Source organism: Anomaloglossus baeobatrachus, chromosome 9 (assembly GCF_048569485.1).
Source record: "Anomaloglossus baeobatrachus isolate aAnoBae1 chromosome 9, aAnoBae1.hap1, whole genome shotgun sequence".
NCBI lineage: Eukaryota > Metazoa > Chordata > Amphibia > Anura > Aromobatidae > Anomaloglossus > Anomaloglossus baeobatrachus.
The window spans coordinates 19,129,849-19,152,661 of NC_134361.1; the positions used below are offsets into that span (position 1 = coordinate 19,129,849).

General features: G+C 47.5%; 1 protein-coding gene across 1 annotated transcript; it reads right to left on the reverse strand.

Annotated features, from left to right (window-relative positions):
- Positions 1 to 5,408: 5,408 nt before the first annotated feature.
- On the reverse strand, positions 5,409 to 22,174 carry TEKTL1 (tektin like 1). Its single transcript, XM_075322432.1, has 8 exons — positions 21,889 to 22,174; positions 16,554 to 16,994; positions 14,823 to 14,927; positions 14,501 to 14,633; positions 14,254 to 14,408; positions 9,920 to 10,015; positions 7,954 to 8,067; positions 5,409 to 5,839 (listed from the first exon to the last, which is right to left on the reverse strand). Exons 2-8 carry the CDS (start codon positions 16,974 to 16,976, stop codon positions 5,663 to 5,665), a joined length of 1,203 nt encoding a protein of 400 aa, XP_075178547.1. The 5' UTR covers positions 16,977 to 16,994; positions 21,889 to 22,174; the 3' UTR covers positions 5,409 to 5,662.
- Positions 22,175 to 22,813: the final 639 nt, after the last annotated feature.

Here is a 22,813-nt window from a genome sequence, read left to right on the forward strand (position 1 = left end):
ACGCAGCCTCCTGCCCTTACTTCAGAAGAGAGCGCACACTGTGTAAAAGATAAGACGTTGGCGCGGAGACGCCATCTTTACTGAGGGCCGCGTCGTAAACGTCACTTCCGGCCACCATTGCTAAAAAGGGCAAGGTGGTGCTTTCAGAGCTTGCGCTGAAGAAGGAGGCGACATGTTAAGTGCTGGCGAAGCGGCGTGGAGTTCTGACACGTGACATGAGCCATCTTGGCCTTGAATCAACTTTATTGCTCTTGTGAGTCTGTGAACACTGAACACGTGACTTCTCCTTGCGGTATAAATATGATGCTCCACGCTAGTGATGGGAAATCTAGTTCATTTTGGTGATTAGTTCACCATGAACTAGTTCACTGAAAAGATTAGTTCAAAAGATTAGCTCATTTAGTTCATTTAGTTCAGTATTTCTCTCCACTCTATCCTGTGAGGAGCTGATAGGAAATGGATCATGTGACCTGTGAACTAAATGAACTATATGAGCTGCTGAACTAAATGTTCTACTGAGAATGACTCAGGACAGTCTAGTTCAATCTGATGCATCTCACTGAGCCCAGCAGCGCCCCATGTGGTAGTGTAGAGTACTGACCCATAATGAATGTGTATGAGGGAGCTGAGGAGCAGTTCAGCATTCACCATTTTGAGAACAGAACAGGAGCCAGTGGTAAAGTTTTTAGCAAGACTGATCTTCTAGGCTACAGGAGGCTGATCCTCTCTACAGGAGGCTGATCCTCTCTACAGGAGGCTGATCCTATCACACAGTCAGGTGAGGGGCATGAACCACACACAGAAAAACTCTCTCATACACACATATGAGCTGTGTCTGTCTACTGTGCAATTTCAGTTTTTATTATTATTATTATTACTATTATATTTGTATTTGATGTGTGCTAGTGTTTTACTACCTTCAAGTGTGAGAGCAGGAGCCTCCTGGAGCTGTAGAGGATCACTCTCTGTCTCCTCCCACTCGCTGTTTAGTTCATAATGAACTAATCTCTGTCAGGATGGTGAACTACATGAACTAGTTCACTCTGAAGATTAGTTCATTTTGAACTACTCACTCACGAACTACCCATCACTACTCCACGCGTGTGAGGCGCAAGTTTTGAGTTGAGCGGCAGAAGGCGCAGAGGAGGTCTGTGGAGACGGGGCCTGCAGTGTGAATACCTGTGTGATAGCGGCCTGTCCTCTGCGCTCCTAAACATCAATTCTATACACTCAGTTTATTTTATTTATATATCTGTTAACCTAAAAAAAAAAAAAGTGCACCTGAAACTCCTCGTCAGTGTAGATTTGGTGACGTGAAGGATGCGCTGAGGCCTGCGCCTGATTGTGGGGGTGTGCCAAAATGTGACTTGTGGTCGCCGACCTCCATATGTCAGAGTGACCGGAGCGGTGGTCGTGCGCGGTGCCCTCCAGTCTCCACCGAGATGTGGTGAGTGGTGGTCGTGCGCGGTGCCCTCCAGTCTCCACCGAGATGTGGTGAGCGGTGGTCGTGCGCGGTGCCCTCCAGTCTCCACCGAGATGTGGTGAGCGGTGGTCGTGCGCGGTGCCCTCCAGTCTCCACCGAGATGTGGTGAGCGGTGGTTGTGCGCAGTGCCCTCCAGTCTCCACCGAGATGTAGTGAGTGGAAGTCATGCACGATGCCCTCCAGTCTCCACCGAGATGTGGTGAGCGGTGGTCGTGTGCGGTGCCCTCCAGTCTCCACCGAGATGTGGTGAGCGGTGATTGTGCGCGGTGCCCTCCAGTCTCCACTGAGATGTGGTGAGCGGTGGTAGTGCGCAGTGCCCTCCAGTCTCCACTGAGATGTAGTGAGCGGTGGTCGTGTGCAGTGCCCTCCAGTCTCCACTGAGATGTGGTGAGCGGTGGTAGTGCGCAGTGCCCTCCAGTCTCCACCGAGATGTGGTGAGCGGTGGTTGTGCGCAGTGCCCTCCAGTCTCCACCGAGATGTGGTGAGCGGTGGTTGTGCGCAGTGCCCTCCAGTCTCCACCGAGATGTGGTGAGCGGTGGTTGTGTGCAGTGCCCTCCAGTCTCCACCGAGATGTGGTGAGCGGTGGTCGTGTGCAGTGCCCTCCAGTCTCCACCGAGATGTGGTGAGCGGTGGTTGTGCGCAGTGCCCTCCAGTCTCCACCGAGATGTGGTGATTGTGCGCGGTGCCCTCCAGTCTCCACCGAGATGTGGTGAGCGGTGGTCGTGCGCAGTGCCCTCCAGTCTCCACCAAACTGTAGTGAGCATTGGTCGTGGATGGTGCCCTCCAGTCTCCACTGAGATGTGAGCAGTGGCCGTGCGCAGTGCCCTCCAGTCTCCACTGAGATGTGAGCAGTGGCCGTGCGCAGTGCCCTCCAGTCTCCACTGAGATGTGAGCAGTGGCCGTGCGCAGTGCCCTCCAGTCTCCACTGAGATGTGGTGAGCGGTGGTCGTGTGTGGTGCCCTCCAGTCTCCACCGAGATGTGGTGAGCGGTGGTCGTGCGCAGTGCCCTCTAGTGTCCATTGAGATGTGGTGAGCGGTGGTTGTGCGCAGTGCCCTCCAGTCTCCACTGAGATGTGGTGAGCGGTGGTCGTGTGCGGTGCCCTCCAGTCTCCACTGAGATGTGGTGAGCGGTGGTCGTGTGCGGTGCCCTCCAGTCTCCACTGAGATGTAGTGAGTGGTGGTCGTGCGCAGTGCCCTCCAGTCTCCTCTGAGATGTAGTGAGTGGAAGTCATGCACGGTGCCCTCCAGTCTCCTCTGAGATGTAGTGAGTGGAAGTCATGCACGGTGCCCTCCAGTCTCCTCTGAGATGTAGTGAGTGGAAGTCATGCACGGTGCCCTCCAGTCTCCTCTGAGATGTAGTGAGTGGAAGTCATGCACGGTGCCCTCCAGTCTCCTCTGAGATGTAGTGAGTGGAAGTCATGCACGGTGCTCTCCAGTCTCCTCTGAGATGTAGTGAGTGGAAGTCATGCACGGTGCTCTCCAGTCTCCTCTGAGATGTAGTGAGTGGAAGTCATGCACGGTGCTCTCCAGTCTCCTCTGAGATGTAGTGAGTGGAAGTCATGCACGGTGCCCTCCAGTCTCCTCTGAGATGTAGTGAGTGGAAGTCATGCACGGTGCCCTCCAGTCTCCTCTGAGATGTAGTGAGTGGAAGTCATGCACGGTGCCCTCCAGTCTCCACTGAGATGTAGTGAGTGGAAGTCATGCACGGTGCCCTCCAGTCTCCTCTGAGATGTAGTGAGTGGAAGTCATGCACGGTGCCCTCCAGTCTCCTCTGAGATGTAGTGAGTGGAAGTCATGCACGGTGCCCTCCAGTCTCCTCTGAGATGTAGTGAGTGGAAGTCATGCACGGTGCCCTCCAGTCTCCTCTGAGATGTAGTGAGTGGAAGTCATGCACGGTGCCCTCCAGTCTCCTCTGAGATGTAGTGAGTGGAAGTCATGCACGGTGCTCTCCAGTCTCCTCTGAGATGTAGTGAGTGGAAGTCATGCACGGTGCTCTCCAGTCTCCTCTGAGATGTAGTGAGTGGAAGTCATGCACGGTGCTCTCCAGTCTCCTCTGAGATGTAGTGAGTGGAAGTCATGCACGGTGCCCTCCAGTCTCCTCTGAGATGTAGTGAGTGGAAGTCATGCACGGTGCCCTCCAGTCTCCTCTGAGATGTAGTGAGTGGAAGTCATGCACGGTGCCCTCCAGTCTCCACTGAGATGTAGTGAGTGGAAGTCATGCACGGTGCCCTCCAGTCTCCTCTGAGATGTAGTGAGTGGAAGTCATGCACGGTGCCCTCCAGTCTCCTCTGAGATGTAGTGAGTGGAAGTCATGCACGGTGCCCTCCAGTCTCCTCTGAGATGTAGTGAGTGGAAGTCATGCACGGTGCCCTCCAGTCTCCTCTGAGATGTAGTGAGTGGAAGTCATGCACGGTGCCCTCCAGTCTCCTCTGAGATGTAGTGAGTGGAAGTCATGCACGGTGCCCTCCAGTCTCCACTGAGATGTATGTTTTCTCCCTGCTCCAGGGCCCGTTCAGCGCTGCCATCGGGTGTCTCGTTGCAGGTAGGCTCTGTGCCAGGGGCCACTCTGGCAAACCGCTCCAACCTGCTTGCTACTCCCACTGCTCCAGCTCGGGATGGTGTGGATGCCGGCGGCGCCATATTGGATTCTTCAGAGGCACGCTCCTGCGCGTCTCTGTCCCTTTTATTGCTGCTGCGGGTCGGCATATCCTGGCTGTGCTCGCTTCCCTGGGTGTTATAAGTAGTGTTGCAGCCCTCCAGGGTCGGTAGTGCCTGTCAGCAAGGCCGGTGTGCAGGATAATTCAGGATCCAGGCAGGAGCTCACCCACGCTGCTTCCTCTCTACATGAGGTCCAGGCCACGCCCCGTCTCCACTGAGATGTAGTGAGTGGAAGTCATGCACGGTGCTCTCCAGTCTCCTCTGAGATGTGGTGGATGGTGACTACCAGGCCTGGTTAGATGGCAGCTGGTCCGTGCGCTGTAGAGGCCCCGTCTGGTGTATGTACATTATATGTAGAGATGGGACAATCGGACATTGGCCAGGACAGTGATGTGACCGCTGGACAGGAGGCAGCGAATCTTCCTACCTCCCAGCTCTTCTTCTGGATAGGCAGAGCTGGCAGAACACCATCATTGGGGAGTGATGCACACGCAATGCCGCACCAGTGAAGAGTCGTCCGGTGAGGAGGTTCCCGGCTCCTGTCAGGGGTCACACGTCACTGGCTGATGGTCTGAGGTCTGTTTAGTCTGTGGGCATTTTCATTCATCGAGGCTTTTGCTGCTGCAGATCGACAGACCTCCATATTTTTTTTCTAACTAAGTTTGGCCCAATTTACCCACCAAATTCACCCTTTCAAGTGACTGGATCTGCAAAAAAACCCCTAATTTTCAGCACATGGATCCCCATCGGTGTTGCATCCTCGACTGCTTTTTTCCTGGGCGCTACAAGACGCTGAGGATCCACCATGTGCACGTGTGGAAGTCGGGTGGATTTTGACGTACAAGAAAAATCTGGCGTCATTGTGCTGCTGATCTGAGCTTGTGATTGAGCCGCTCTGCGGTCCGTCCCATGTGTCTCCTCGTATCATACTATCCCCCCCACCGGCAGATCCCCTCCTAATTCCACCATGTCCCGTGAGACTGGCAGAAGGCAAATCTGCCTTGGGTGACTCCTCGCAGTCCACAGACCCTCATTAATGTCATTCATCGTCATGTACACGGGAGATTCCTGCAGATCCGCTCCTCTGTGCCGCCGTCTCGACCTCGTTTTTCTTTTGAACGTGCGCCGCGCAGTACCTAATTCCTGCAGTGGCCGCTGCTTCCCGTGGCGATCACTTCTGATTGCCGTGAGTCTGGGATGTCGGAGCGGCTCGTTTAATAGAACGGGGTGGCCGGGTAAAAAATAAGCTATACATGTGAGCGATCATTACATCTATTTAATGTGTCTTTGGAGAGAAGTTTTCCTTGAATGATTTGGTACATATGGATTGTTCTTTGTTGTCTTCCTGCCGTTTCTCTCCCGTTACGCTGTGTATGAACCGCGTCCTCTTATATGATCCTCTTATATACTTTTTCTCTGTTGGTCCTCTACAGGCACAGCCTCTCCCTCCGGCCCTTGGCGCTCCTCGTCCGCAGTCTCACAGCCTCTCCCTCCGGCCCTTGGCGCTCCTCGTCCGCAGTCTCACAGCCTCTCCCTCCGGCCCTTGGCGCTCCTCGTCCGCAGTCTCGCAGCCGCCCGGTCGACGCTTTCCCCCCGCAGCTTGTTCTCCTGATCGGCCTTTACTTTGGCCTGTGTGTGATGCAGGAGGTCGAGTCTTTCACGGGTCTTACAGAGCGACTCCTGCAAGGACGCAGATCCCTGAGAAGAGAGGACGGGTAAGTGACAGATTAGTGATCCCGTGTGTGATCAGGACGTAGAGGCGATGTCCACGTCCCCAGGGAGGACTTATTCATTTGCCACATACTCTATTGGGATATATCAAAGATATCCGTAAGGCGACATTCACATGATGCTGCCCAAACCCTGTTATTTTGGCTGACTTTCTTATGACCCCCAGAGTTAGGCCCTCAGCTCATCTCATTAAAGAGCTCATCTTGGGGAGACAACTCCCGAATATTAACACTTTTATTCTCTATCCACATAATCAATGTTGAGTTCATGACCCACAAGTGCTGCGCCTCCCAGAATGGAGCCCCCTGTCATGTATGGGCACCGCTGCTCCATTCATTGTCTATGGTCCTGATGGCTGAGGGCAGCTCTGGGCTCTATCCATTAGTTCCATAGACAATGAATGGAGCAGCAGTGTGAACACACAACATGTGCTCTTTTCACCCAGGTGCTCGGGGACTCCCGTACTTGAAATCTAAGCACTGCAATCAGAAAATGTTCTCCTACTGTGAGTTTTTTGATTTTGAGACTGTCACGATGTGATCGCAAGATAGTGAGGGACATGGGGCTCCTATATTGTCTCACATTAGGGAACCCTATGCTAACCCTGACCTCCGGATTAGCCCTGAAGATGGACACGCCTGATTTCCATGCCTTACTATTCTCCTGACCAGATCTAATCTGTCACCCCCCAGGGAAAGAATTGACAGGATTAACAAAGATTAAGACAGGGGAAAGCCAAAACTCAGACACACTGCTAACTCACAGGAATAAACAGTAAGAGACCAAGGAGAAAAGTAAGAGCAGGAAGGCAGCAGCAAAGAGTTAACACCACAACCGCTCACAGCAATAATGTAGAACCACCACCAGTACGTCTGGATCACATCACTTCACCAGCCCAGTATAGAGAAGCTATAGCTGGCATTAATGTCAAGCCAGCATATATAGGAGGGGAGCAAACATCAATGGCTCCCCACATCATGTGATCAAAAAGACTAACAAGCAGCTCAGTAGAAATTAACTCTTTCTACCCTGCCTAAGTCTGGGGGTCGACACCTGTTCTCCCTGCGCTGATCCCAGACATCAGAGGAGTTAGCCGGCAGGGTGCCACAATCTGTAGCTTCCACAGATCCTGACACCACCATGACAGTTTGTGATGCCTGCAAACATCTCCTTGTGACAGAGACAATCCCAATCAATACCCCGCCTGTGGTTTGGTTTTATAATTTTTGCAAATTACTGTTTAAAAAAACCCCTTCCTGACGTCTCCCCATCCCTGGTCTGGGTTTACACGACCTCCAATGTTCTCACAGGTGGAGCATGCGCAGATCCTCCTGCCTGAGCTCCTTTACGATGAGTGTCGCTCCCTGTCCTCACCACCAGGGGGAGCCTGCGCAGAGAGGACACCGTGGCTTTATGACACAGGACCGGTCGCCCCAGGACGGCCGTGCTCAGAGATACTTGTACTATTTTTTTTTTTTTTTTGATGCCTCGAAGTTGTTTGCCTGACCAACCAATAAATGACAGGTGGCTCGTAGCCTGGTGTAATTGGCTACTTAACCATATTTCCTTCTCCACTGGTGCAATTACATTTTCTGATCCTTTGTGTAATAGTTTTTCACCTTTTTTTGCAGTCTGTTTTCACTGTGATGGATTTTTCACACTTTCCTATTTGTACCTTTCGGATACAAGAAATGCCCCCCCTGGACCCGTCCTACTGACGCAGGTATACGGCTGGTCGCAGTGTATATAGGTCCGCGGCCCTGCAGCTGTCGGTCAGATGGGATCTGGCTGAGTTTTATGTTTTTGGTGGCAGGAACAAAAAGTTTTCATTCACCAACAGCAAGCAGAGGTGTGAGCTGAAGAAGAGCAGCACTAGAAAGATGAAGACGTTTTTAGCACCCAGAAAACAATGGAAGAATCGGTCCCCGTTACTGTTGGATTCTCACCGCTGACTAATCTGAGCCGTTAATCTGCATTTACACCCCCAAAAAAATTCCAAATTCATTGGGTTTTTTTGTTGTTTTTTTTTGTGAGAATTTGCTGTAAGTTGTCGTCATTGTGTGTGCTCCGCCATACTGTACCTGTGAGATGAGGGTGCTCTCCGGGAGCTGGGTGCCCGGGTGCCTCTGGAGGATTCTTACTAATGGCCGATCTAAACGTTCTCGTACTGTGAGATCCAGGCTGGAGACCGGACCCTGTGTGCAGGGACAAAAAGCCACAGTCAGTGTACCAGTCACTTCAGGACAAGCTGCCGCGTGTGCACACGAGGAATAAGATATCTGGCCATTATATGACTTGTCTGGCATCTTCACTAGTTTTCTCCTCTGCCGGCTCTATCCATAATTTTTAGTTCCCTCTGAGATCATGGGTAGAGACGAGGAGCTATCATGTCTCCCATACACAACACACACAGGCAAGAGAGCAGGAGTCCTCTGTTCTAAGTTCAGAAGCAGCAGCATGGAGGACATTGCACAGCAGTACTGAGCAGAGTACAGGGGAATCCAGCACAGAGGTGAGACAAAACACTGACTATAAAGCAGCAGCATGGAGGACATTGCACAGCAGTACTGAGCAGTGTTCAGGGGAATCCAGCACAGAGGCAAGACAAAACACTGACTATAAAGCAGCAGCATGGAGGACATTACACAGCAGCACTAAGCTGTGTAGACTGGAATCCAGTACTGACTATAAGCTGCAGCATGGAGGACACTACACAGCAGTACTGAGCAGTGTTCAGGGGAATCCAGCACTGAGGTGAGACAAAACACTGACTATAAAGCAGCAGCATGGAGGACATTACACAGCAGCACTAAGCTGTGTAGACTGGAATCCAGTACTGACTATAAGCTGCAGCATGGAGGACACTACACAGCAGTACTGAGCAGTGTTCAGGGGAATCCAGCACTGAGGTGAGACAAAACACTGACTATAAAGCAGCAGCATGGAGGACATTGCATAGCAGTACTGAGCAGTGTAGACTGGAATCCAGCACTGACTATAAAGCTGCAGCATGGAGGACATTGCACAATAGTACTTAGCAGTGTACAAGGAACTCCGGAACTGAGGTGAGACAAATCACCGAATATAAAGCTGCAGCATGGAGGACATTACACAGCAGTACTGAGCAGTGTAGACTGGAATCCAGCACTGACTATAAAGCAGCAGCATGGAGGACATTACATAACAGTACTGAGCAGTGTGAATGGGAATCCAGCTGTGAGGTGAGATAACACACTGACTATAAAGCAGTAGCATGGTCTATAGGGTCCTTTACATGCTGCGACATCGCTAACGATTTATCATAGGGGTAACGGTGTTTGTGACGCACATCCAGCGTCGTTAGCGACATCGCAGCATGTGACACCAAGGAGTGACCTTCAACGATCGCAAAAGTGGTAAAAATCGAGAGGTCGTTCAAACACCAAATATCGTATGTGCAGTAACGATGTAGTTCGTCGTTCCTGCGGCAGCACACATCGCTACGTGTGACACCGCAGGAACGAGGAACATCTCCTTACCTGCGGCCGCCGGCAATGCGGAAGGAAGGAGGTGGGTGGGATGTTACGTCCCGCTCATCTCCGCCCCTCCGTTTCTATTGGGTGGCCGCTTAGTGACATCGCTATGACGCCGAACAAACTGCCCCCTTAGAAAGGAGGCGGTTCGCCGGCCACAGCGACATCGCTAGGCAGGTAAGTAGTGTAACTGTTCCTAGCGATGTTGTGCGCCACGGGCAGCGATTTGCCCGTGACACACAACCGACGGGGGCGGGTACGCACGCTAGCGATATCGCTGCGTGTAAAGTACCCTTAAGATATTACAAAGGTTCTTATATTTGATTCTACAATTGGTTTTCTTTTATTTGATTCTACTATTTGGTTATTCTTCCATTTTCTCATATATTTAGTCTCCTGAAAAAAAAGTCACCCTGTGATTTCCAGATTTAGGGAAGGTTTAGTGTCATAAAGACAATCGGTGCTGACACTCATCCACCAGCATGAGCGGTGCCCGGCCTGCGCTGATGACGGGCGGTCCGGCAGCCATACTGACCAGCTGTAGTTGCTGAGCGGCCTCCAGCTCGTCGTGAAGCCTCTGCTGCCTTTGGCTCGTGTTCTTCACGTCTCCTGAAGTCAGAGTTAAATCCTCCTGTAATGCAAAGTCCAGAGCCGGAGAATTACTGACGACCCGGGATTTACATAAATTGCATCTATAATGGAGCTTTTTTTTTTTTTTGCAGGGGACAACAAACACTTAAAGGGGTCCTCAATGGCAATGTGGCTGCACGTGCCCTCTCTATGCACTGGTATGGGAGTTCTGGAAATTGCTGTCAGACATTTATGGCATATCCTGTGAATATACAATAAATGTCCGGGATGGGGCAATCTCTTTAATGGTCAGTAATCCTTTCCCTGGTGGTCCAGAGTGAGTAAATCAGTGTCTACAGATGACCACCCCCAGGTGTCTAGGCGTTGTAGTCGCTATCCCCATCAGTCCCGTAGACTGACTGTCTAGATACTGCACGTGTGCGAATACCGTTCCATTAAAACTGCTGAGCCCCATTTTCATTATTACTGGGATCACCAGTTACATAGCCAGTGTGTCTGGTCTGTGGTGGTGAAGCAATCATCATCTATTGACCCTGCTGGTCTAGGGTAGTTAAGGGTTCATATCTAAAAACATCTAAACCACCTTTAAAGCGCACCAATCACCTGAATTTTCCTTATACTGTATAACCTAAAGCCAGTGCTATACTGGCACTATCAAGCTGATTCTATACATACAGTGCTATACTGGCACTATCAGGCTGAGTCTATACATAGTGCTGTACTGCCACTATCAGGCTGATCCTATACATAGTGCTATACTGGCACTATCAGGCTGAGTCTATACATAGTGCCAGTATAGCACTATCAAGCTGATGTACTGGCACTATCAGGCTTATTCTATATATACAGTGCTATACTGGCACTATCAGGCTGAGTCTATACATACAGTGATATACTGGCACTATCAGGCTGATTCTATACATACAGTGCTATACTGGCACTATCGGGCTGATTCTATACATACAGTGCTATACTGGCGCTATCAGGCTGAGTCTATACATACAGTGCTATACTGGTACTATCAGGCTGAGTCTATACATACAGTGCTATACTGGCACTATCAGGCTGAGTCTATACATACAGTGATATACTGGCACTATCAGGCTGATTCTATACATACAGTGCTATACTGGCGCTATCAGGCTGAGTCTATACATACAGTGCTATACTGGCACTATCAGGCTGATTCTATACATACAGTGCTATACTGGCGCTATCAGGCTGAGTCTATACATACAGTGCTATACTGGCACTATCAGGCTGAGTCTATACATACAGTGCTATACTGGCACTATCAGGCTGACTCTATACATACAGTGCTATACTGGCACTATCAGGCTGAGTCTATACATACAGTGATATACTGGCGCTATCAGGCTGATTCTATACATACAGTGCTATACTGGCGCTATCAGGCTGATTCTATACATACAGCGCTATACTGGCACTATCAGGCTGATTCTATACATACAGTGCTATACTGGCACTATCAGGCTGATTCTATACATACAGTGCTATACTGGCACTATCAGGCTGATTCTATACATACAGTGCTATACTGGCACTATCAGGCTGAGTCTATACATACAGTGCTATACTGGCACTATCAGGCTGATTCTATACATACAGTGCTATACTGGCACTATCAGGTTGAGTCTATACATACAGTGCTATACTGGCACTATCAGGCTGATTCTATACATACAGTGCTATACTGGCACTATCAGGCTGAGTCTATACATACAGTGCTATACTGGCACTATCAGGCTGATTCTATATATACAGCGCTATACTGGCACTATCAGGCTGATTCTATACATACAGCGCTATACTGGCACTATCAGGCTGATTCTATACATACAGCGCTATACTGGCACTATCAGGCTGACTCTATACATACAGTGCTGTACTGGCACTATCAGGCTGATTCTATACATACAGTGCTGTACTGGCACTATCAGGCTGATTCTATACATACAATGCTATACTGGCACTATCAGGCTGAGTCTATACATACAGTGCTATACTGGCACTATCAGGCTGAGTCTATACATACAGTGCTATACTGGCACTATCAGGCTGATTCTATACATACAGTGCTATACTGGCACTATCAGGCTGGTTCTATACATACAGTGCTATACTGGCACTATCAGGCTGATTCTATACATACAGCACTATACTGGCACTATCAGGCTGATTCTATACATACAGTGCTATACTGGCACTATCAGGCTGATTCTATACATACAGTGCTATACTGGCACTATCAGGCTGATTCTATACATACAGTGCTATACTGGCACTATCAGGCTGATTCTATACATACAGTGCTATACTGGCACTATCAGGCTGATTCTATACATACAGTGCTATACTGGCACTATCAGGCTGATTCTATACATACAGCACTATACTGGCACTATCAGGCTGAGTCTATACATACAGTGCTATACTGGCACTATCAGGCTGACTCTATACATACAGTGCTGTACTGGCACTATCAGGCTGATTCTATACATACAGTGCTGTACTGGCACTATCAGGCTGATTCTATACATACAATGCTATACTGGCACTATCAGGCTGAGTCTATACATACAGTGCTATACTGGCACTATCAGGCTGAGTCTATACATACAGTGCTATACTGGCACTATCAGGCTGATTCTATACATACAGTGCTATACTGGCACTATCAGGCTGATTCTATACATACAGTGCTATACTGGCACTATCAGGCTGATTCTAAACATACAGTGCTATACTGGCGCTATCAGGCTGATTCTATACATACAGTGGTATACTGGCGCTATCAGGCTGATTCTATACATACAGTGCTATACTGGCACTATCAGGCTGATTCTATACATACCTTTAGCTGTCAGCTCGGATGTATAGGTTTGAAACACAAGCAAGTAAAGTTTGTAAAATGAGCAGCTGTTTGAGTGGCAGCAGCTGCCGATCAGCTGACAGCTGGGGTGGTTATTCATAGTTATCTCCTCCCCTTTTATTTATGCTAATTCTATTATAGAATCGTTTTACTAAGTGACTAAAAGGACCTGCGCTGATGTCATACCCATGTGACCAGAAGGGGCGGGGCCTCAGTCAACATAGCTGATACCAGGAAACATTATTTGTCTGTTGGCTGAGGTCCCACCCCTTCTGGTCACATGGGTTTGACATCAGCACAAATTCTTTTAGTCGCTTAGTAAATCTGTTCTATAATAGAATGGTAAATGCTAGAGTGTACGGACTGCTGACGGGTATGACGTCACTGGTCATGTGATGGGGCGTGTTCAAAATGCAGCCTGATGTTTACAGCCGGTCCTTTCCAGACAGAAAAACAATGTTTACTCTAAGTCCATGTGGACATAGAGTTGATTATAAAAGAAGCGGGGGTCTGGGGGTAAGACCCCCATATGGGGGAGGGGGTGTGAAGCCCCCCTTTGCATGATTATAGTGGACAGAAAAAAACATTGCTACGCCCCCAACCCAAATGGTCACGCCCATCAACCAAGCCGGTCACACTCATGACCTAGGTGACTGCAGTCCGTACATTCTAGGCTCAACCATAATAGAATTCACATAAATAACAGGGGGAGGAACAACAGGCAGGGGGCGGGAATCACTATGAATACCCCCTACTTTCAGCTGATCGGCAGCTGCTGCCACTCAAACAGCTGCTGATTTTACAAACTTTACTTACTTGTGTTTCAAAAGCTATACATCCGATCTCACCACTGAAGGTCTGTATAGAATCAGCCTGATCGTGCCCCCTGGCTTTAGGTTAATTGGAAAATCCTGGTGATTGGTGCGCTTTAAAGAGAGTTCATACAAAGTCCGCTGCCCAAAATTATGCATCCAATCAACTCGTAATAACCTGCTCCTTCATTTCAATGGGAAAACCACCTAAACTAAGTTTAAACTCCCCTCTTGACCACCAGGGAAGCTTCTGATATATTTCCCTCTCCCTGGTGACCTCCTCCATGTCACTGACACAAGGTAAGATTGTAATACTACGCAGGCTAGGACAGTCCCGGGTGGGCACACCTCATCACGGTGGGATGGCTTTCACGCTTATTGATCAAATAGTGTTAACCACATACCCTATATTATTTATATGGAATACTATTTACCTGCTGTAGGGTCTATGCTCATTGTGTGTTTTCCGCTTGGGTTTGTATGATATTGATTAGTGCTATGATGGCGCCCGGTCAGGAGGACTGTCGTTGGGAACTCGTTGCCCTCTGGTCAGGATACTTTCCCTGTACGTACCCAGATGTGGGCGCTCTCCGCCGCCTTCTTGCTCAGGGCCTGGGTCACGCTCTCTTTCAGTTCTCGGTGGTCCCCTGGCTTATCCCAGTCGGGAGGTTGCGTGTTTCTGAATTTCTCACTTGTGAAGAGAGCCCTACCGATGGCCGCCTGACAATCTGTACAAGAACAGGATGAAAAGGGGCATTATATTTTGAAGATCTTGAAAAAGGTGAAACAATTGGTTTTCTCACCAGTCTGCCCCCGGTACCTGTATTTTCAGGACCTAGCAGCTTACTGGGACCAGCTTGGTGCCGTGGTCGGCCATTCTCGCTGATAATGTCCAGAACCCGTCCCTTCTCTTTACTAAACTCCAAGAGCTTCTGACGGTGACAATAGAGAACCTGCAGGACCAAAAGAATATGGAGAGATCGAGACTGTAGAGTAAGAGGATGTGTGACAACAGGGGGACTGGAGTCCTGGCCTCTAGACTGACTAAGCTTCCCGACCGATCAGGGGCAGCAAAAGTCAGTGAATAATATGATGGGACATATCTAGTAGATTTATATATACAGTATATCATATCTAGTGACCTGGAGCTGACGGGAGACTTCCTGCAGCTGTCGCTCCGAGTGTAGCTTCAGGTCGTGGAGTCCTTTCTTCTCCTCTTGTAAGAGAAGATCAACTTTATCCGGATGCTGAAAGCAAAGACACATCAGAAAGTGACAGAAAAGAGCAAAATCACCGCCGTATACTGAGCATATGATGTGACTATCTGCTCATCTAGTTCAGATGACATCGCACATCCCTAATGTTACATTGATATATTTTGGATACCAGTAAAAATACTCTGTGCTGCTGGTCGCCCTACTCTAAACACTGAGTGTCAAATCTGTCTCCTCCCACTTGGCTCTACCCAGTCACATGACCAGATCAGTCACTGCCCCCGCGGAGTCAGCTCCCTCCTCTTCTGCAGTGATCTGATTGGCTGATAGAGAGCTATTCCTGCTCACACCAAAACCTGTCTGTTTAGTCTATGGTTAGGGCCAACTAGGAAATTATATATATTATATACTCCAGCATTGAAGCCGTATACTATTGTGTATGAGAGAAATTGCTTAGTAAGTGTATGGTCTCCCATGTATTTCTGTACGTCGTACTTTGACAAAATTGTGGATTTTCAGTTTTGGTGCAGAAAATCTGTTCTGATTGGACTCTGGGGGCTGCAAAGGGTTTTCTGCAACTTCCATCCCCATGAATGGGGCAGAAGTAGAATCTTCTCTGACGTGTGTGAATGAAGCCTACATGAATTGCCCATTGCCTTTACATTTGAGGTGTTCGCCAAGATCTTTTGATTTGTGAAAGCATTAACAGGATCCAGTTACGATGCCGAGTGTAACTGCTGGCACTGTCCGTGGTCCAGTTCATTTCTGAGCAGCTTAGTGGCTTGTTCACACATTGCAGATTTGCCATCGGATTTGGGAACTGAAAATTCACAGCAGGGAATTGAATGAGATATCAAATTTGTCATCTACGAGTTGTGGATAATTTGTGTGGAAATTGATGGGCGGCTCAAGGCTGTCATCGGTCATTGACGGTTGTCCGGCTCCTTCTTCATTGCTGACACTTGAACTTCTCCATCTATTCATAGGTATTCGCGACAAAACACTATTGTGCACAATATCATCAATAAATATCGCTATCGGATGCCCTATCACTATGACCAGCATCTAAGGCGATAGACTAATATGGCTGTCTTCTTGTGCCAGGACATCAGTGCCGCCTCCTACAGCCCTATAATACTAACGCAAGGGGCCGATGGGTTGCGATGACAGCTGAGACATCAATAAGGCACATAGGTCTGTCATTGCTCTGGTGTCTATTAGACCCTGCCACAGGCAGAAGCTAATAGGCTGTCTGTCAGTATAATTCATAATGTAGTAATCGCCTATCATGTGGGCCCATCCATAGTATAAGTAATAATAATTACACTGTGGGGGTTTGAGGTCGGACCCCCACGTATATTGAATAATTTCTTATTGGGCATACCCCCTTAAACCCTAAAAAAACCATGAGACACAAGATTTCTTTACCAGAATAACTCTAGTTAGCAATGGGTGTGAAATAAATGGCTAATCCTCTTTAGGAGCTTTTGTCAATATCCAGTGGATAGCCGTAAGATGTCTTATCCCTGACTACTTGGTACACCTGATATTAATAAAGTAACTCCAGCCTTTATCTACGAGCGTAGCCACCAAGATCTACCGTTATGTAACACCACCTTAGGCCAGTAGGTGGCATTTATCACAGCAGTGATCTCTCACCCTCTCGCTCGGGGGTCTCGTACTGCGTAGCTGGGCGGTCTCGTTATTTGTCAGGATTTCTCTTCTTGTATTCGCGTGAGCTCTCTCTAGAATGCTCCTCTGTTTCTGCAATTTCTGGATGTGACGCTCCGTCTCCCACAAGGCTTGTCTCAGAACGGACATTGCACTTCGGGTTTCTCTCATGTATCCGCGGGCATAAGTATTACAAGTGTCGATAATGAGGTCTCGGTTGAAGGGTGGAGGTGTGGTGAGATATCCTCTAATCTTCATCTTGGAGTTCTCATCCTCTGGTCTCATCTTCTCTTGTGAGGTTCGGGAGCGTGGGGGGCAAGAGATGGGACGTAAGCGAAGATCCTGCGCCAGGCGGATGGTCTTGTAGGAGGCTTCTCGCCAGGTGGCCGATCCCACAGTAGTTTCCTCCATGGAGTGAGCAGAAGGTTCCTGAATCACAAAAAGAAAATGCACTTGTCACAGAAGTGAAAATCTAGTACAGGAACTTCTATATGTCAATTTTATGAATCATTATTGGGTTTCCCCTTCCTTTAGAGTATCAGTCTTTGTTTGCCGATGTCTAAACGCTTCTGTTTGGACTTTTCTATGACTTGTTTTGGTCACATCTTACGAGAAAGTTTCAAACCCCAAGTCGTGAATTATTGCACAGAGCCAATAACTAATCCGTGTCTGTCCCACAGAATATGCATGCATTCATCTCAACACTATCACGAGTGGTGGTCGGTGGTCCGGCTCCTTCATTGCTGACACCTCTACCGCCTACTTTGAACTTCTCCATCCATTCATACACACTTCTTTGTGACAAAACACTTTATCAACACTGTGCACAAAGTCTTCTCTAAATATTAGCACCAGACACACCTCAGACCACAAAAACGAATCATTGTTTCTTGCACCGCAATCCCAAAGGAACTGAGGTAACGTGTTCAAACCTGCAGAGCAGCAAACAGGGAGACGGCCACCTTGTACGGAAAGCGCTGATGAGACAAGTGCGGCCGGCAGATGTTTAGAACCGGGGTGTGGAATTTTTTCACTCACTTGCGTCCATATAGCTTGTATTGAACTCCATGGGAGGTCTAGTAGTGAGCCTCCCCTAGTGGTAGCAGTAGATAACTGCAGGGGCAGATGTTCAGAAATCAGTCTCTGTCCCCAGCAAGTTGAGGTAGATGCTGGGACCTCCTGCTCTTCTCTGCTCTGCATTCTTGTCTCTTGCAGCTTCCCTTATATAGGACGGCAGGAGAAACTCTTTAGGACCCTGCTGTATTCTCAAGTTTCTCACCGCCTCCTCTGACACAGGATTTCCAGGGAGAGACCCTCCCTACACTATAATGCTGTGATGCTGCTCTATATTTAAAGAAGTTGTCCACGACATTAATATTGATGGCCTATCCTTAAAACACTGGTAAGGAATAAATGTAAAATGCTCCCTAGAGTCAGAAAATCTCCGGGTTTCCGCTACCGGTGGTAGCCAAGACCTGGAGAACATGATCCGGGACGTTTTTTTTTCTGGCCCCGGCCAGGTGATCGCTGTTATTATAAGAGTAATTGGGATCACGTTAAAAAAGTGGCATCACCTGTAAAAGTCATTCCCCTCATCTGACATGATCTAACGTCAGAGAGGTAAAAGGTGTACCCGGGTCCCACCTGATACCTTTGTACCGTAGTATTAATCCCTCAGCCTCTCTTCCTTTTTCCAAGTTCAAAATGGTGGGCGCAAGCGCTGTCTGCCCGCCAAGATCTGCCTTCAGCAACGACATTGGTTCCTGACATTTGAACACAATGATAGAGGCAATCAGTGTTAAATACCCCAATATTTAGTAAATATTAGGAGCATTTGGCGTCGTTTCTCGCCTCTCTCCCCTTGTAGGTGTCTGGAAGAGAAGAGAGACACACACTCCAAGGGCTTCAGTAAAGAATAAATATAAAATTTAATGATCAATTACGATAAATCCTTCCTTTATCACCCCTCTACTCAGATTAATTTTTTATTTTATTTTTCTTTCTTAGCTAGGGTTAGGGATACAAAATATAAATATAAATAAATAAAAATATATATATATATTATATATTATATAATATATATATATATATATATATATATATATATATATATATATATGAACAACAACAAGGCAGAGTCCAGCAATAACGTGAGCAATCCAGGATGCTGTTAAAAAAAAATTTCTTTCTTTTTATTCATAAATTCATATAATAATAAATATTCATTAAAATATAATGGTCCAAGCAATTCAGAACAGCATTATTGCATTATTCACATTTGTATGGATGGACTCCTACGTCCTGATCCGGGCACAACGGAGTTAACCAGGTCAGCTGAGGTTCCAGGTGATTCACAGGAGTGAGCTGGTCTACATTGTTGGTCATTACTAATAATAATTAATAATTTTATTCATTTATATAGCGCTATTAATTCCACAGCGCTTTACATACATTTGCAACACTGTCCCCATTGGGGCTCACAATCTAGAGTCCCTATCTGTATGTCTTTGGAGTGTGGGAGGAAACCGGAGTACCCGGAGGAAACCCACGCAAACACGGGGAGAACATACAAACTCCTTGCAGATGGTGTCCTTGGTGGGATTTGAACCCAGGACCCCAGCGCTGCAAGACTGCAGTGCTAACCACTGAGCCACCGTGCCGCCCATTACTAATTAATTAGGTTTAGATTTTTTTGGGGGGGTTAGGCAGGGATATAAAATATAATGGCATGCAGAATGTTTAGTGCGGAGCAGACGTCTATGCTTCCTCGCTTCTTGCCTCCGGCCGTCCTGGACGGGATACAGAATCTGCGTCTGAAGCACAGCTGTTTTCAGACAGTGACGACTCGGCTTCTTCCACGGCATCCCACAGCCCGATGGTAACGGAGTCAATCGTCACTGCTGAAACGTCAGTGGCCGGGCCAAGTCCTACAGTTCCCCCACCACTGTGGTTTCCCGACAAGTTCTTTTCCCCACAAATTCCGCATTTTGTAGCAGCTCCTGGCATCAAACTAATGACACTAATTTTTCCCTCTTAGGTTTCTTCAAAATCTTTGTAAGCCATGAACTATTGCACACCAAACTAATGTATATATACCCATCATTTTATTTCCCAAAAATCCCATATCCGTCCATTCCCATATTCACATGTGGGCGGTTCTGCTGTTTAGAAACCTAATGGACCCTGCAAATGCTTGGTTCCAAAATTCCCAAATGGTTCAAAAATTCAAATATTGCTCCTTCCATTTTGAGCTCGGCCGTCTGACCAAACAGGGTTCCAACTACATGTGGGGTATCCGCGCGCTTAGAAGAAGCTGAGTAACAAATTTTGAGACCCTTTTTGTCGTGCTGTAAGTGAATTAATTGGGGCTAAAGCAACATTTTTATGTAGAATATAATTTTTATTTTTTTTTCATTTTATTTTGCAATAATTTGTGTGAAGCCTCTAAAGGGTTAAAAAAAACCTTCTTCGATGTGGTTTTGAGCAGTGTGAGGGCTGCAGTTTTTAGAATGGGGTCACTTTTGGGTATTTTCTGTCACCTCAGCCTCTCAAAGTCACTTCAGATGTGATCCCTAAAAAAAAAAATGGATTTGTAAATTTTGTTGTAAAAATGAGAAATTGCTGATTAGCTTTTAACCCTTCTAACTTCCTAACCAAAAAATGAGATTTGTAAAATTGTGCTAATGTAAAGTAACATGTGGGAAATGTTATTTATTAACTGTTTTATGTGACATAACTCTTTGGTTTTTAAGGGCATAAAAATTCAATGTTTAAAAATTGCAAAATTTTTGCCAAATTTCTGAGGGGTTTTCACAAATCTGCACAAAAAATGGCATCCTAGAGTTAAGGGTTCTTTACACGCTGCGACATCGCTAACGATTTATCGTCGGGGTTACAGTGTTTGTGACGCACATCCGGCGCCTTTAGCGACATCGTAGCATGTGACACGTACGAGCGACGTTCAACGATCGCAAAAGTGGCAAAAATCTTTGGTTTTGGAGAGGTCGTCCAAACACCAAATATCGTATGTGTAGCAACGAGGTTATTCCTCGTTCCTGCGACAGCACACATCGCTATGTGTGACACCGCAGGAACGAGGAACATTTCCTTACCTGTGGCCGCCGTCAATGAGGAAGGAAGGTGGGCGGGATATTCGTCCCGCTCATCTACGCCCCTCCGCTTCTATTGGGCGGCCGCTTAGTGACGTCGCTATGACGCTGAACGAACCGCCCCCTTATAAAGAAGGTAGTTCGCCAGTCACAGCGACGTCACTAATCAGGTAAGAAGTGTGACTGTTCCTAGCGATGTTGTGCGCCACGGGCAGCGATGTGCCTGTGACGCACAACTGATGCGGGCGGGTACGCTCGCTAGCGACATCGCAGCGTCTAAAGAAAGTACCCTTTACACTAACATGAAGTACAAAATATAATGAAAAAATAATCTGAGAATCGCCAGGATCCGTTGAAGCTCCAGAGTTATAACCTCATAAAGTGACACTGGTCAGAAATGATAAAAATGGCCTGATCATGAAGGTGAAAACAGGCTCAGGGGTGAAGGCAGGGGGTTTAGGTCAAATTTGGCTGCGTTGCGAATGGGTGAAAATTAACTTTGTGGGAAAACTTCTTTAGCAGTGAGCAGGATTTTCTCTGACTAAAAATCTCAATAGTAGTTTTCTTCTCTATAGGCAAAAGGGTTATTGTTTTAGAACTTAGGAGAAAACAGACTATTGGGAAACTACAACTCCCAGCAGGTTTAGTTTGCACTTTGCAGACGAGTGAGGATCAGTAACACTTGACATCTCTAAGTACACGGCTTCTCTTGATCCTCAGACTCTTGTGAAATATCGTCTAGACTCCGAGCGTTGCTCCCACTTGATATACTGTGTACATTGTTACACGGAGGTAGCCAGACTGGGACCGGGCCAGGGACACAATGGCACAATGACACCGTAATCCAGACACAAAGATAGGCAGCCTGTGCAGGACTGGTAGAGCAGAACCGGGGACAGAAGCAGAGGACCACCCTGGATCAAATTGCCCTTGTAAATTTGCTGCGGTGCTGAAGATAAGAAGATCCAAGTGTTATCAACTGTGTCCCGTCCCGAATATCAGAACTTCACTTGCTGGAAGGGAATATTGTGTTTACCACCATGGAGAATGGGTTTAGTATCACATAATAGACCCTGCATTACACAAAGGAGTGGATTTATGGGTGCGGAATAAGGAAAAAACAATAGATCGATCCATATAGAAGAGATAGCTATGACCTGAATGTATTTAGGATAAGTGGATCTTTCACAATATAATATTTCACGTCTTCTTACCTTCTGGCTGTGCTTGGTCTTTCAAGCCGATCTGTGCAGTCACATTAGTTGTCTCTGCCGGTGTCTGTGTGTGCGTCTCTCAGGATACAGTTACTATGTACAGCGTCTCGTGTTCTCGCCTCTTGAGATCCCTTCACACAATGTCACAGTGTTACAAAGCCGCTCCTGATCCCAGCACTTCTGTCATCCCTGCACCATATAAAGCTCCTCTCGGGAAGCTGCGCACCGGCCATTGTACCGGGGCCGCCCTATAAATGTCAGGAGCCTACTGTCTATGGAAGGGGCCAGGCCCATGTAACGACAATAAATAAATGGCATGAAGAGAGCTGTGGTTTGGCTCAGACGTTGTGGATAATAACAGGGGTAGACGGATAATGCAGAAACTAATTATACCCTAAAATAATCCCTCCTGTTGTATCTGCTGCAGAAGGTTACCCAAAACTGCTAGAGGGACTTATCCCCTATATAATCCATGCCTGTCCTATACATTTCACTGTCCAGAATTTTTTTTTATTTAATATATAAATCAAAGCTCCTCAGTGCACAAACTATTAATGCACTATTGCCTCCCCCCAAGTAGTTTGATTGACAGCACTCACCTGCCCATAGCATTTACCGGTAATTGTCTGTGCACATCAATCATGAACTGTCTGCATATGTGCCGGCACCACGGCCACCTCCAGTGACTGACAGACGAGCCGCCGTGGAGCAGGGTTAGATCGGTTTGACAATATTTTTTGTGCCTCCTGATGATTGTTTCTGACGCCAAAATATCCAACCCACAGGAATATAGAAGAAAACCTGACACGAACATTACACGGAGGCCTATCTGCCGCCTTCCCTTCCGATCATGTTTTATTTTGTCTTTCACTTTACATCGAGGTCTGTGGCGTCTAATTTACAGAATAAAAGGCACAAGTCATCC

Excerpts from the sequence above, each read along its gene's own strand:
- TEKTL1 (XM_075322432.1), bottom strand. The coding sequence starts at position 16,976 with ATGGAGGAAACTACTGTGGGATCGGCCACCTGGCGAGAAGCCTCCTAC. Across the intron at positions 14,634-14,822 it reads AAGTCTCCCGTCAGCTCCAG|GTTCTCTATTGTCACCGTCA; the intron begins GTCACTAGATAT and ends TTGGTCCTGCAG. Across the intron at positions 8,068-9,919 it reads CCGCTCAGCAACTACAGCTG|GGTCCGGTCTCCAGCCTGGA; the intron begins GTCAGTATGGCT and ends CCCTGCACACAG.